The 15,085-nt window shown below is 42.6% G+C and overlaps 1 protein-coding gene across 1 annotated transcript in view; it reads left to right on the top strand.

Annotated features, from left to right (window-relative positions):
• Positions 1-5,337: 5,337 nt before the first annotated feature.
• Positions 5,338-15,085, top strand: part of gpc1a (glypican 1a) — a gene marked incomplete at its 3' end in the record, with an annotated part of 37,729 nt that continues 27,981 nt past the window's right edge. The window contains exon 1 of the mRNA XM_083969739.1: positions 5,338-5,515. Coding sequence (XP_083825865.1) covers positions 5,350-5,515 — 166 coding nt within the window. The 5' untranslated portion in view covers positions 5,338-5,349. The remainder of the gene's footprint in view (positions 5,516-15,085) is intronic.

Below are 15,085 nucleotides of genomic sequence, written 5' to 3'. Positions count from 1 at the left end.
AGTGCAACATTTAAATCACAAGACTCGCCACTGCCAATGCCAGTAATGAAAGTGACAGAAAGCCCATTTTTATTTAAGCATTGTGTTTTAATCTAATGTCAGCAGTCAACGGTGCAATTCTTAAAATCAAGAGCCTCAAAACTAAGTGTGAAAAAATAGTAACTGGCAGGAGCAGGAGCTGGCGACTGACACTTTTCTGAGTTGCACCTTTGTAGACGTCATCTCCCAGTGTATTACAGATGTGTTCATACATGTAGTTGTGATGTTTCAGACTAACAGACACTGCCTTGACTTTGGTCTTCATCATTAACTTCACCCTGTTTTCATTCTGACAGTTCACATTGACTTGGATGCCAGCCAGTCAGTCACTCCCATGCCATTATGTCAATGTTTATTGGCCACAGCTGAGCGATCTTATCTTGAATGACGGATCGTTTTGAAGCAGGGTGGCAGGTAAGCCATTAAAGTTTCATCATCCGCATGATTTATTGTTTGTAGGTGTGTGTATACAGTATACTGTATGTGTGTGTTGGCAGCATCTAACAGGTTGTTGGTGTGCTGGGAGGCTTTGTGATTGACATGTAGAGAGTGCCGGCTGTGTCTGTGACAGTTGTCCACTGATATTTATCATCCCCCTGGTTTTTTTGCTGGAGTCCCATCACTGCCGATGCCACCGGGAATGACTGACATGTGAGTCAAGCTGCCATTGGTTTCAAATCTGCTTAGGAAGAAATATCTGTCATTCTGATTTACAGGCTTGAAAGGAGACAGAGTAGTGAAGTCGAAAAAATACTTCACTGCAGCTCAGCCTCACACACGCTCACAGGTCGCCATGTGCAGGTCGTAGCAGGCTAAACTGCTTTGTCTTTCATTATTTTTCTCTCTGACATCTTCATGCTCTGATGCATCACAGGCATGCACTTGGAAATACAGAGTGCTGTGATGTACGATACGCATGATAACTGAGCTTCGTTTGTGGGAGCATGTGGAGGGGAGAGGTGTAAAGGACGGCGAATAGGGAATAGATTGAAAAATGGTGAGTATTAAAGTATTAAAACTTTCTCCTTGAGAGTGCTGGGGCTTAGTTAAGGGCAGATAAAATAGGGCAGGAAGCTCAGATGAGGAGAAAATGGAAGAGAGGAAGACTGAGTCCAAATGAGCTGGAGAACAAGTTAAGCTGATGAAACGGGTTCAGTCTTGTGGTTAATTCCAACATGTGGATCTGACCTGGCTTGACAAGTCTCATATGAGCTGGAAAGAGTCAGTTTGCAGGGGAATTTTATTGCCCATTTGATTTCTACAAGATCAAGATCGATCTCTGTCACAAACAAGGACTGAACAGTTTATTTGTTTGACCCAAGTGACTCTATATAGACTTCACTGACTCTGTGGACTGGAGCAAAGACTTGAAACCCAGTACAAACGTGGTGCCAAAAAGAAAATGGAGATGACACCTGTACTCATCTGCAGACAGTATCCACATTGTTGCATTGTGGCACGAACGACCTAAATATTTGCCTCGTATCAGTTTAAACCAGTTTTCGGTGTTAGTGCTTTAAATCTGACATTTACTGTAACATACGACTTTATGTAGATCTGGAGCACAGCCGCCTGCTGCCTGGCTTGATGGATCATACTGATGTTTTTATTTTTCCATTTAATTACAACAGCTTTAGAGAAGATTTCCATCTGAAGGCTGGCAGCATCGTTTAATTTTCCAAAACAAGATGTCAAAGTTTCTGGATCTGGAGTCTGCCCATCGCTCCGTTTCTATTTACTGGCATTAACACAGTGTCTTTTCTCCCGACGGCTAAAATAGCTGCTGTGTGCCAATCTCTTTTAACACATTAATCCTTACGGCACTTAGGCTGCCAAGGTAATAACTCTCCGGCTGGATTAACACTTGCCCTGACTTTACACTAGGTGTGTGTGGAAGTGAGCATGTGTATCTGGGATTAAGGGAAAGTGTAGTGTAGTGTACGTTTCCTTTGAATGAGGTGGCCTGTGAGGGTGTGTGTCCTATAGATGACCTGAAGGTGAGGCCTGACTCTCAATAGAGAGAAAACAAATGGAGCATTTGTCATGACAGATTCCCTCACGGAGTCAACAAAGCTGTAAATACCAGCTAAGCCCATGGTATATATACAGTAGTATTAAAGCAAAAAAGGATATTGTGTGATGTTGAACATTAATTCAAGATGATGGGCACATGTAGGTTATCCTTCTTTATTTGTTTCTCTGTAACAGCTCGAGCTTCAACATGCTCCAGCGCGCTGACACAAGAGTGGAATTTATACCAGTGATTGATGACCATGCCAGTCAGACATGATGCACACACAGCATGGTCAGGAGGATGTGATAACTCCTGATCTGACGTGACTATCATGATCAGCTGGGTACACAGCTGGGTGCCTGGAAAAACAACAACAAAAAAAACCCATCTCAGATTGTTTCAGACCATGATTCATGATTTTAGTCGTGCTGCTGATTTTAGCTGCCACCGTGTTTTGGAAAACGTGTTTTGCTTGAGATGCTTAAAACCCGATGAAGCACTTCCAGACAACTGAGGAGATGCTGCCATAATGATGTTTCACTGTCTTAAGACAACTCTTGTCTTACTACAAACTATGGAAGCTCATCAGATAAGAGGTCACAGCACGTACCATAACTACGTATTCACTATAAGTGAAATTGGATTATCATTTTTTAAACTTTGTCCTATAAAGCATAAATTCAAACTCATCAATAAATCTATTTATCTGCGTTTTTACCCGTTCATCCATCCATGCTTTTTGGTTGCCTGTTCTAGACAAGACAGTCTAAATGTCTCCCAACAATGTTTCCCATCTCTTCCTTAGGGATCCAAGACATCCCCAGACCAGATGTCATTTCATCTCTCCAACCTGTTCTGGATCAACCCTGTGGTCTCCTACCAGCTGGACAGGCCCAGAAAACCTCCAGTGAAAGGTGACCAGGAGGCGTTTTTATCAGATGAACTGACCTCCTTCCCTTTCTGTGAGGGAATCAGACAGGAGTTGTGAATCTGTCAACCGTTCTCGGAGTCCATGTGGTCATGCAGCTTGTAAATGGACCAACGCTCTGCTTTGAACCCTGCATGGCCACACATGGTTTCTGTTATTGGTGAATACCCGACCCTGAGTCCACAGAACTCCCATATGTGATTATTGAACATCTACTTCAAAAAGCATGGCTATTAAAAATCGTTTGCTCCCATTCAGCACCAAGAGGTCAAACACTGGTAAAGGTCTGATAAGTTGATCTCAGATGTGTTGGATGGGACTGTGTGCAGCCCACTCAGGTTCTTTAACATCAAAATCAGAAAATTATTAATTTGGATGGATCTGGCTTTGTGTAATGTGACATTGAAATATGAAGGAAACCTTGGTTATAGAAACATAGCAATAAGATTGGTCTTAATTGGGGCTATGTAGCTTAAGTCAGTCTATGAAAACACACAGGATTACATTGTCTCTAATACGCAAATTAAGTAGTAGCTGTGTTTTTAATCTTTTTACTAATATAGCCTACAGTATGTGAAGCATTATTATTAATTAACCTGCCCCAACCTGTCACCTAACCATTAACGCCTCTCACAAAGTTACATTCATATTTTCCACCCCACATTCCTCTGACAAATCCATTCCTACAGTCATTAGAGCAGATTTAACCCGTTCATTCATATTTGCTTCCATTTCACCTCCAAATTGTGTTTTAATTTCAGCTGTATCTCTGAGGTGTCATGGCTGCCGGTGACCTTTCCGCAGCCAGCCTCCGGACCCGGCACGGCTGCTGGGGGGAAGATGTAGGGGTGTGAAGATCGGAGAGCATCTGACAGCTCATCGGTCACGTCCACCGACCCCGCTGCCAAACCGAGCCGCAGGAAGCCACTGAATCTCCACCAGCCACTAACCTCCCTACAGGGATTGGGAAACATCACATATTTAGAGCCCGTTTAATGAGACGGGGACTGTTTTACAGAAATCCCTTTTATTTGCATGTCACTTTTTTGTTTTGTTTTTTGTTTCATGCATTTACTTGCAGGAGAATAGCTGCCCTTGAACCTCAAATCCTGACCTCGGTATAAATTTTTAAGCGGTTGCAGGGAAAGACTCGACTGATGTCTGGAAGCTGCAGGCCAGCTGTAGCCTATACACTAGTGTGGTGGAAGAATAATTCAGTCAGGGTCCCTTTAGCTTTGCAACTCCATGTGTATCTGAATCAGTGCTTTGCAAAACCAGTAAAATCTTATGACTATGCTCACATGCACCTCTAGCTATACCTGCTTCTCCCTGCAATGATCCAATCAGCCAACTTTGTGGACCAGGGCCCAAGCTTATTTTATGCAAAGGCATTTTTTCTTATCTATCATTTAAAATATATAGATGTTTTTTTTTCGTGTTGAGTAACAAAACAAATGTGAGGACCGTGCTGTTCCATTCAGGAGAATAAACACTATAAATGTTTGATGGGGAGTCCCTGGGATATCGCGCTCTTCCACACCTTTCCTCATGAATGGACGCCTGCAGGTGTCGCTGTTTTGCCCCTCTGGCTGCTTGCAGCAGGAAACACACACTCATTCACACAGAGTGAGAGGGAGAGAGAGAGAGAGAGAGAGGGAGAAACTCTGCACCGCACACTCCCACCAACATACATTTCATTGTCCCACAGGCTGGAGACAGAGAGAGAGACTGAGAGAGAAGGAGATTCACCGGACACCTCATCTCCTGCATGAGCCCTGATTTAAAATTACGGATTCCTCCTTTTTTTTTCTTTTTTTTTTGCTCTTTTGTCGCTTTTAAACTGACTCATTTTACATAGCCTAATCATGACCCGGTAGCCTGAACCCGGATCCGCACCGGAGAGACACCTGCTCACACACACACACACACACACACACAAGCTCACACACACACAAGCGCGCACACACACACTCTCTCTTTCTCTCTCTTCTTTCCTCTCTCTATTGTCTCTGGCATCTCTGCAGCTCCGATCAAGAGGAGGAGGAGGAGGAGGAGGAGGTGGTGGTAGTGGAGGAGGAGGAGGAGCAGCGGGGTGTACCTGACACCTACCGCCGCGAGTCGCAGCTCTGTTCTCCCCGCACACACACCCTGGAGTGGCCGCCACGGGTGCCTCCCTCTGTCGGCGTGAGAGTGAGTGAGTGAGTGAGTTAAACCGGAGCTCCGTGCAGTTTGAAAGGAGCGACAGCCTGAAAACTCTCAAAAAACATCAACACTGACGGCAGTGAACTGAGAACTCCTCCCGGGACCTCCAGTCTGCAGGATATTTCTCTGACTGACTGTGAAAAGAAAAAGGACTACACCTCTGAAGATGCGTCCCCCGGTGCTTCTCCGTGTGCTGTTGGCGGTGGTGGTGTGTCTGTGTGCAGCACCGGGCCTGGTGGCGGCCGGGGCGGACAAAAGCTGCGCCGACCTGCGACAGTTCTACACCGGGAAAGGGTTCACCCTGGTCGGGGTACCTCAGACCGAGATCTCCGGTGAGTGGAAACAAACAAACAAACACAATTTCACGCGCTTTCTCACCACTTATGAACTCAGTTTACTTGCTGACATATCACAGCGTGACATGATATAATGTTGTTTTTCTCAATAATGAAGGTTCCTGACATTATTATGCGATATTTTTGAGCGTATGACAGCTATAGCCTATCTGGATTTACAATTTCAAATATTCCTTCAAAAATACTTTATTCCTCATAAGGATAAAATTTCCTGTCAGTGCACTGCTGCTGGTGTGACTGTGGATCCCATTCATGTTAATACATCTGCACCTAAAGCTTGTTTAGTCCGGTTTTAAGTTGCATTAAGTTGCTGAGTTGTTTCCAAAGGCGGGTGTGCTTGTATTGTCCTACTGTGGTTCACATATAGCGTCTTACTGTGCAATTGTCTCCCTTCACTCTCCCTTTTTCCATCTCCCTCTCTAAGCAATGCACTTGTCCTAACCCAAGTGTTTCCCAGTCTATAGTTTGTCCTGCACATGCATATCTCTATTATTGTCAGTTTCTGGGGCATTTTCATTGTCTGCTGAGGGCAGAGTTGCAGGTGGGTGTAAGCCATGTGTTTTGTGGAGCTATTATGTTCCATTCAGAGCATTTATGATTGTTTGCGCTCCAGGTGAAAATATAGATTTGCTTTATTTTCATGGTCGTTGTTGCTCAGCAGCACTGTGTTTTTGGGGCATTTTTCATTGTCTGCTCTGGATCGCAGGTGTGTGTGGGTGTGTGTGTGTGTGTCATAGCTGCTGAAATGGCCTGTTGTGTCATTTGCATAAACTAATAATTTAGGCTAGCCTGGGGCAATATTCAATAAGAACTATAGCTCAGCGTGCTCGCTGCATAAGCTGCTGTAAAAATAAAGAGTGGAGCTGAACAGGAGAAGGGTTTAGATTTGTTCACACTTCTACTCTTTTGTTTCATCCTGGTTCCCTGCTCTTATCAGTCAATCAGCCATCCAACCAGTGAGGCAATCATGAATTTAATCAATCGGTCAATTATCCATCCAGTCAGATAGTCAATCAGCTGGAGCTCCAAGTCAGTCAACCAGCCATACATTACACATCAAAGTCTCTGTATGTCCTCTCTCTGGTCACCACTCCTCACAAATGCTGATTAAACTGTCTTAGCCTTGAAGAAAGTGCAGTTGGGAATTGTAAAATTGAGTTGTTTTCCCCTGTAAGGCAATCATCTGTCGCTCTCTGTCTCCTATATCACCTGGAGGTGGACAGAAAGCAGGAGAGCTGGAGAAGAAAGCTGCATGGGCGAGACTGAGGTGTGCGTGTGTGAGTGTGTGTGTGTGTGTCTGGATCGTGTGTGATCTGAAGGTCACTCCATGTTGTGTCAGTTACAAAAAAACATAGTCTTGGATGGGTGGGTGAGTTATTAATATTGGAGCATGTGTGTGTGTGTGTGTTTGTGTGAGTGTGTTGCTGAGATTGAGAATAAGGCAAAGAAAAGTGGAGATGGAAATAGACACACACAAGAAAAAATGAAAACAGAGAGCGAGGCTGTTTTTAACGGAGAAATTGAAAGAGAAAGTGAGTCATTCAAGGTCCCCTCGTGGACGACCGTGAAAAAGACCCAACACAACACTTCCCCCTCCCTTTCCATTAAAAACTCATCTTTTATTGACAGATGAAAAACACAACGCTTCACTCACTCGGACCTTGATCCGCTCTATAGTTATTTGAGCAAGACTTCTGCTTTTCCAGAAACTCATTAAACCTGAAAAACAGATTGGAGCAGAGAGAGGGAGAGAGAGATGGCGACAGGCAGCAGAATTCCCTACAGGATCCTTCTCATGTCAGGGACACACGGTTGGTAAATTTAGCTTTTACGCCCAGGAAGAGACAAGACTCCCCATCGATTCCTCTCTGACCTTGGTGAGATTTCTGCTGAACGAAAGTTTGCTGCCACCTGAGTGAAGTGGTCATGTCTGTGTGTGGAAAGACCTCATAGATGCTGAGGCACATGGACTTTTCTGCATCTTTACAGCCAGTAGGAGGAGTATTAATTATTTGGATGATCTGATTTCATTATAATGTGCATGAATGTGTGGTTTTGTGAATTACAGTTGTCTCTCTCCTCTCTGTTCTAATCCTGAGACACTGGATGATTCTCCCCTGTAAATAAGATTTGAAAAAAAAGGCATTAAAACACATTTTCCTCAGTTTACTGCTGGGTAAAACTATTATGAAATCAACAGAACATCTTCTTTAAAAAAGAAAAAAGAAAAAAAGAACGAACATTCAGGCTTGCATGATTTCTAAAATGTGTCTATTATCACTTGGTGCCGTAAACACAGCACAGATGTTTCAGCCCCGCGGCCTTCCTGTGCACGCACTCTCACATTTAGAGGAATAAACACTTTCTTAATGATTTGGGACAAGACCCAGCTGTTCCCAGTCAGGAGCAGTTCACGATTAGCCTTATCCTCGGTGCACGACACAGCGGCACAGGAGGTTACTCCAGTTTACTCACCCCACTGGGAGGTAAATCTCCCAGTATACAGGATAGCTACTGCTCCTGGATCAGGATGGTCATTGTCTGGATATTTCTGATACCAAAGCCAGATGTAGCACCTGCAGAACAATGTTTCCTTTATTACCTTAATTACAGAAATACAAACTCATTTTTCTACAAAACAAAACATGACAAATCCTTAATTACGGCATTTAAAGGCCAAGCATTCACTGTCAACTTGTCTTCTGCAGTCGAATGAAGGTTTGATAATGTAGTCCTTTACTCTCTGTTTGTACTACTGAGGTCAGTTTGACGTCTTTTGGCACAGTTTGTACAGTCGCAACAGAAAAAAATATACAGAGCTGTTGGACTGAATGTCTGAATGCATTTGGCCCTCAATAAACTTAATTTTAGATTTAATTAGCTGTTGCATGTAGTTTTAAGATCAGTAGTTAAAACTCAGTTGGTATATGCTGTGTTTTTTCGAATGAACATACCTGAAGATGCTTAGATGTGTAGTGAATCGACAAAATAGAAATGCAGTGGCTGTTATTTCACATATTTGCAGCTTAAATGTAAACTCTGCATAAAATGAGGTGTGTCAGAATCGAAAAAACACCTGAAATCTGTGCTTGAAATGTGGTTTAAACCAGGTGTGAGACCTGTGTTTTGTTAGTGGATGATGTGATTGATACTGTATCATAAAATCCAGAGTGGACACAGTGTGAAACTCAACAAGCAGATGCTCTAAATTCCAGCTGAGAGTTAAAAGAAAGGCTCCTATTCTTCTCACACCTATTGTCCTATAGGTTTAACAGCATGTGAATGGAAGTCGTCTTTCCTCCTGTCTGCCAGTCTGTCTTTGTGCCTGCGAGCGTTTTTAACACACACACACACACACACACACACACACACACACACACACACACACACACACACACACACACACACACACACACACACACACACACACACACACACACACATACACCCTTTACCTGGTCAATAGTTAAAGACTAGCTTGTTCTATAGTGTGCGTGCATGTGTGTGCGTGCGTGCATGTGTGTGTGTTTAAAAGTCAGTGAAAGGCAACACCTTTTTCAGGGAAGACACTTAGCTTAGCAGCACACACCCATGTGATCGTATGACACAGAAACAGAGGGAGACTATACGTTCTGCACACTTCATATTCTGTCCTGGAAGTTACTGAGTTTTTGTCGCCTGTGTGTGTGTGTGTGTGTGTGTGTGTGTGTGTGTGTGTGTGTGTGTGTGTGTGTGGTTGTGTGTGTGTGTGTGGTTGTGTGTGTGTGTGTGTGGGTGGGTGTGTGGGTTGTGCAGCCTACATATTTGTATTTGTCACATTGTTGTTTGTTTGAGGGAACAAAGAGGAAAAGCAGGGAGGTTGTGAATGACAAGAGATAATGTGTGTAACACATTGTGTATGGGTCCAGTTACCTGCACATGAGGATACATTACAGCTTTAGTTACCAGTCAGTTACTCTTAAACCAAGGCTCAGTCGACCACAGAGCCTCTGTTTATACATTTACATGATCTCAACACCATCTCCTTAGCTGCACATGGGAAATAATTCTGCATTATCATCCATCAGTCAAGTCTGTATTCATATTTAGAGCCAATTTTTGTCTAATTATCATAAAATTGGCAATAGGTCCCTTAAACCTCTTTTTGTTTTCATTCAATTTCACAAATACCTCCAACATTTTTCATTGACAGTGTGTAAATACACCCCACACATACCCAAATCTTTGATCATCTTAAACACACACAGAAGAAGAAGCAGTAGAAGAAGAAGAAAATTGGCAATATACAATGTAAATGAATGTGTATTTTTATCCACAACTCATATGTGAGTCTGAAGAATGGGTTCACAGCTGGTGGTGCTAATTAGCATCAGAGCACAAAGGCATTTTCCCCATAGACCACCATTATAAAAGAGACGTCTACAACGGGACACCGGGCAAGGTCAGTTCTTAGTCCTATGGTGTCATGAATATTAATAAATGTTTTTATTTATTTATTATTAATGAAATAATATAACATAAAGGTTTTGGAATTGGTAAAGTCTATTGGCTGAACATGAATGTGACTTTTGCACTCGGTGAGTGATTTTTCCATTCAAAGCAGTTGGCACCATCATTGAGTCCTGTATCCACTTCCTATGACGCATGCAGGCCTCAAATGAATGAACACACGAAAGACAACATGAATACAAATGTATGTGACATATGAGTTTCATGTATTAATTTGATGAACGTCACGTCGCAGTCTCCTCATCGCTCCTCCACATAGATGTGATGTTTTCATCCGCTGCTGTTCATTGTCTCTGCAGTGGAGAGAAACGGTGCCATTTAAAACACATCCTTCAAAGTCAAAGTCTGGAGGAAGAAACTCAGCGCAGCATTTTTTTAATGTAACTTATGAAGTAGCATTTGCAAACTGAAATATGCATTAACCTTTATGCCTGACTAAATTAAGTTCTAATATAATTTCTCTTCTCGCTCTGCACAAGGACACTGACTTATGAAATTTATTTTCTATGCATTTTTAAGATTACATTATCTGTGAGAGTATTACAAAACCTCAAAGCTAAAGAAAAATGTGTGTTTTTTTTTTTAAGTGAGCATCAATATTTTACAGTTTCACTTGCGCAGGTTCACATCTGCACACACACACGCACACACATTGTCGCTGTAAGAGGAAATTGATACTGTCCGTCATCTGTCACACATCACATGCTCAATCAGGCGCTCACAGCACATGCCACCAAGTGGAACGCTGAATACCCAGTACACACACACACACACAGACACCCACACACACACACACACACACACACCTACACAAGTGGTCTCTCTCCACTCCTCCATAACTTCTACCCTCCTCCCTTATCCTCTCCCTCGTTGGCTGCTTCCTGCTTCCTGCTTCCGTCTCTGCATTGTTTTTCTAGACATGGCTCAGATCCACGAGTGCAAGGTTGCCTGTGTCTGCGTGAGAGGGAGGGGGGGAGTGGAGGGGAGGAGAGGAGAGGGAGGGGGGGGGGCTTTGGTTGGCAAGATCTGTTAAAAGCAGAGCTGTGAATCTTTCATGATGTCTGATGCAGTGACATGAGAGAGATAGAGGTGAGGAGGAGGAGAGGGGTGAGGATGCGAGGAGAGCACAGGAGAGGAGAGGAGGGGAGGGATGGAGGCTCTGTCGTGGTTCCTCTCATCTCCTCTTCATCCCCCCTTCATAGACGAGGGATGAGTGGTGCTACAGCTGTTCTGATACTGATACCAGCTCCTGTGCTCCGTGTTTGATCACTTCCTGATGCCCTTTTTATTAAAAGCTTAAATGCAGGCGAGTAAATAACACGAACGGGAGACAGTTAGTGTTGTAAGACTGATCTTTGCTAAACTCTCTCCTGACTGAGCGGTTGTTTTCTAATCAAGCGATAAGATCCTTCAGGCCCATCGAGGTTTGGGTTCCTTGTCATGCCAGAGCGGTGTTCATGGACATGTGGTGAGACTGATACTCAGCATAGAGAGTTTTGAAGGTGGTGCTCTTCTTTCCTAAACCAAACACACAAAGACTAATTGTCTAAATTCTTGGACTGAAGATAAAGATGGGTGTCGCCTCTGTTGGCTGCCATCTTGCCAAAGTCCGACTCCGCCCGACTCCTGGATAATCCCAAAGAAATGAGGAACGACATGTGGCATCGTGTCTTGAGCCGATACTCTGGTACACACCAGTTTAATAACTTTGGCAAGCATTTACTCCTGTTAGCATCGTGAGCACAACTAGAAGTCACGTTTATTCATTTACTGACTTATTAGCTGGCTAGTAACAAGCCATGTAGCCATAGTGACACTGATACTAAAAGTGCTAATATATGAATAAAAATAACACTTAAAGGACAATTCCAGGCAAATTCAACCTGGGAAAAAAAAAATGTATATAGTTTTTCTTTTTAATTGCTCCCGTTATGCAGTAGTTCTGTCTGTCCCCTACTTTGTATTACAGCTCCATTTACAAACATGTAAAATTTGTTGAAGTAAACAAACCCCTCGGTGTATGTTTGAATAGCCATCTGACAAAAAAAGTATTTTGTGGGATGTAAACAGCCTAAACAGCCTAAGATCTGTCTGCTCCCATTATATGCTGCTGTGGCGATGCAGGGTAGACAGAACTACTGCATAAAAGGATCAATTAAAAAGAAAGTCTTCAGATTCATTCTTTTAGACCTAAAATATTAGGAAACTAAAGGCCCCAGGTTGAATTTGCCTGGAATTGTCCTTTAAAGTGACCACGCCCTTAATTGTGTATTCCAAGAAACCACAGAAGAGACCACAACCACTGTGGGAAGTGACTCGCTCTTTTAGCTGCGTCCCAGTGGCCATTTGAGGAGCTGCACATACTGTATTTCAGCCCCACAGGTTGAAACATTAGCATGTGCTACTTAATATAATCCAACATTGGTTAATTGTATGATCAAAGAGCATATCTTTAACAGGCCTAGTTTACAGTTGTTTATAGCTGTTATTTTCTTCATGTATGGCAATTTGTCCTGGATGCTTATAGAATTTATGCTAATGCTGAATTTTATGATGTTTACACTCCAGCAGCTCTCGCCAATGACGGCATTACGTTTGCTTTACACATCAGTTAGTCTTCATCCCACAAGCTGTTTCTGTTGTAATGCTCACTACCTCTACTTTTTAGCACAAGCTGTTTTTTTTTAGTGTTTCCTTGAAAAATGTGTGCTTCCCCAGATGCTGTTAGCTTTAACCTTAGACGTCTAGTTTTTAAACAGTGTCATGTGGCCAACAAGTATTCAAGATCTTTAAAAGAAACCACAATATTCTTGAATTAAACTGAGTCGGCTGGAAATGTGTTTTTTATCCAACTCACAGCTAAGGGCAAATATCATTGCCGGGTTTCTGAGCAGTGTCACTGTGCATGGGGCAGAAACACACAACAAAGACAGACTGAGGGCTTATGAGGAGATCAAGATGAAAAGTTATCTTGTGCTGCTGAGAGTAACGACCGGGAAATGTTCATATCTGAGGGGAAAAAGAGAGAAGCTGCCTGTTAGCTCAGACAGATGTGACCACAGCACTGGATTTTATGAAAGCGGTGGATGGTTTTACACTGAAACTGCAGAAATAAATGTCAGTTTTACAGCAAAGACCGTGTCACGCTGTTATTATGTGTTTACGGTTGTTGCATGAATATCGCCAAGGCTCCATGTTTCAGTTTGGGTGGCAACAAGTTCTCCAGAAAATTATAAGCCAGCTTGTGCCAGAATGAGCAACTTCACACTTGTGCAGACGGCATGACAACATTTGATTTTCTTTAGTTTTTTAATGCCAAACATGCTTTTAATTTTAGCCTCTGTTGTCAGCTGATGGTTTTATCTCTCTACCTGCAGCTAACTTCGCACATGGCCCCATTTAACGTCATCACTGCTGCTCACTGCAGTTTCTAAGTGGAATATGAATCATGTTAGTGCCTTGAGTTTCCTCCTGCTGATTTCACAGGTTTCCAAGCATTTTTGTTTCTAAGAATATAGTTGAAATGTGCATCCATAAGTTATTATAACATTGTGTTTTTTGCCTTGTGCTGCTCTTGCGTCCTTGATTATTAATCGATGGAAACCGATCTATTGCAGACTGCAAAATCAACAGTAGAAATGCTTTTGTTTACAGCTTTATTATACCAACCTAACCCTGATGAGCAGGGTTCAAACATACAGTAAAAAAGGTTTCTGAGTGGTTTTATGTCATTATAAATCACATATTTGCTGTGCATGGTGGAATAATTAGCATAATTTTCTTTGCAGGAATCTGTTTTATAGTGTTGAGGCTTGTTGATATATGTGATGCAGCCATTTACATTCTACGTATGAACTCTCAGCCATTATCCAGAATCGCGGTGAGTAAAGGCACAAGAAGATTAAATCCATTCCTCCATCGCCAACATATAATCAAGTAAAACTGATGAATGCAAGGGTCAGGGCCATAGACACCTCCTGCATGCCTGTGATCAATGATCATCACATATTATAGGAGTGGTAAGAGGAGGAGGAGGAGGGGAAAAAAGAGCTGAGGAGCAAAAGCACAAAGCGTTCGATGCCTTAACATCAATCTTTGCACTTAAAATCAATGTGGTACAAAATCAGTAGTGTTTCTCGATAACCTCTGTCTGCCTCTACATTTCTCTCCCTCCTCCCTCTAGTTCACACCTCCTCTTCTTGTTCTCTCCCCTCCCTTTAATGTTTGTTTCCTCCATCTTATCAGACGCTATTTTTACTTTCTCTTCCTCCTCCTCCTCTTCCCAGCCCTCCTCTCATCCTCCCCTCCTCACTGAAAGTCGAGCGTCCATCTGTTTTCCAGATGAAAAGATTAGTTGTTTGTCTGATGTGGTGGACTCGGTAGTTGCTCGGCTGCTTTGAGTCAGCGCTCTTCATGCATACGGTATCCTCCTCCTCGCAGCCCTGCGCCGTGTGTGACTGAAGGGATGGAGATTTATTGGTATTTGTGTCACTTTGATAGCAGCATTTGCATAAAGCGAAATGAGCTGGTGCACAGCTGGTCGCCAGCGTGGTTACCGGGCTCATTCTTCGCTTTAACATTGAGATTTTATGGAAAATCAGCAGTTGTTGGAAAAATGAATCTGCAACAGTTTGGTTAAATGACGAGTCATTCTTAAAGCAAAAATTCTCTTTTTTGCCAATCAATAGTTGAGAGAAACGAACTGCAAGCTAACAGCTACCTTCATTAATGCCTTGTCAATTTAGATTACGGTTAATTGCTTCATTTTATAAACACTGATAAATGTCCATCTCACTATCGCTTAGAACTAAGTGACATCTTCACTTGACTTGTTTGGGCCGAACAGTCCAAAATATAGATTATAAATACTTTTTAACAGCAAATTCTCACATCAGACGTGGTGATTAATTTTCTCTAAATTGACTAATCACATCATATATTCATTATTTCAGCTCTAAAAGTGAATCTTTTAATGTTGGACTTTTGGTTTGGACAAAACAAACTTTTTTAAAAAGTTCAAATTGTAATGGGGTAATG

Source organism: Trachurus trachurus (assembly GCF_905171665.1).
Source record: "Trachurus trachurus genome assembly, chromosome: 4".
Lineage (NCBI taxonomy): Eukaryota > Metazoa > Chordata > Actinopteri > Carangiformes > Carangidae > Trachurus > Trachurus trachurus.
This window is presented reverse-complemented; position numbering and strand designations above follow the sequence as displayed.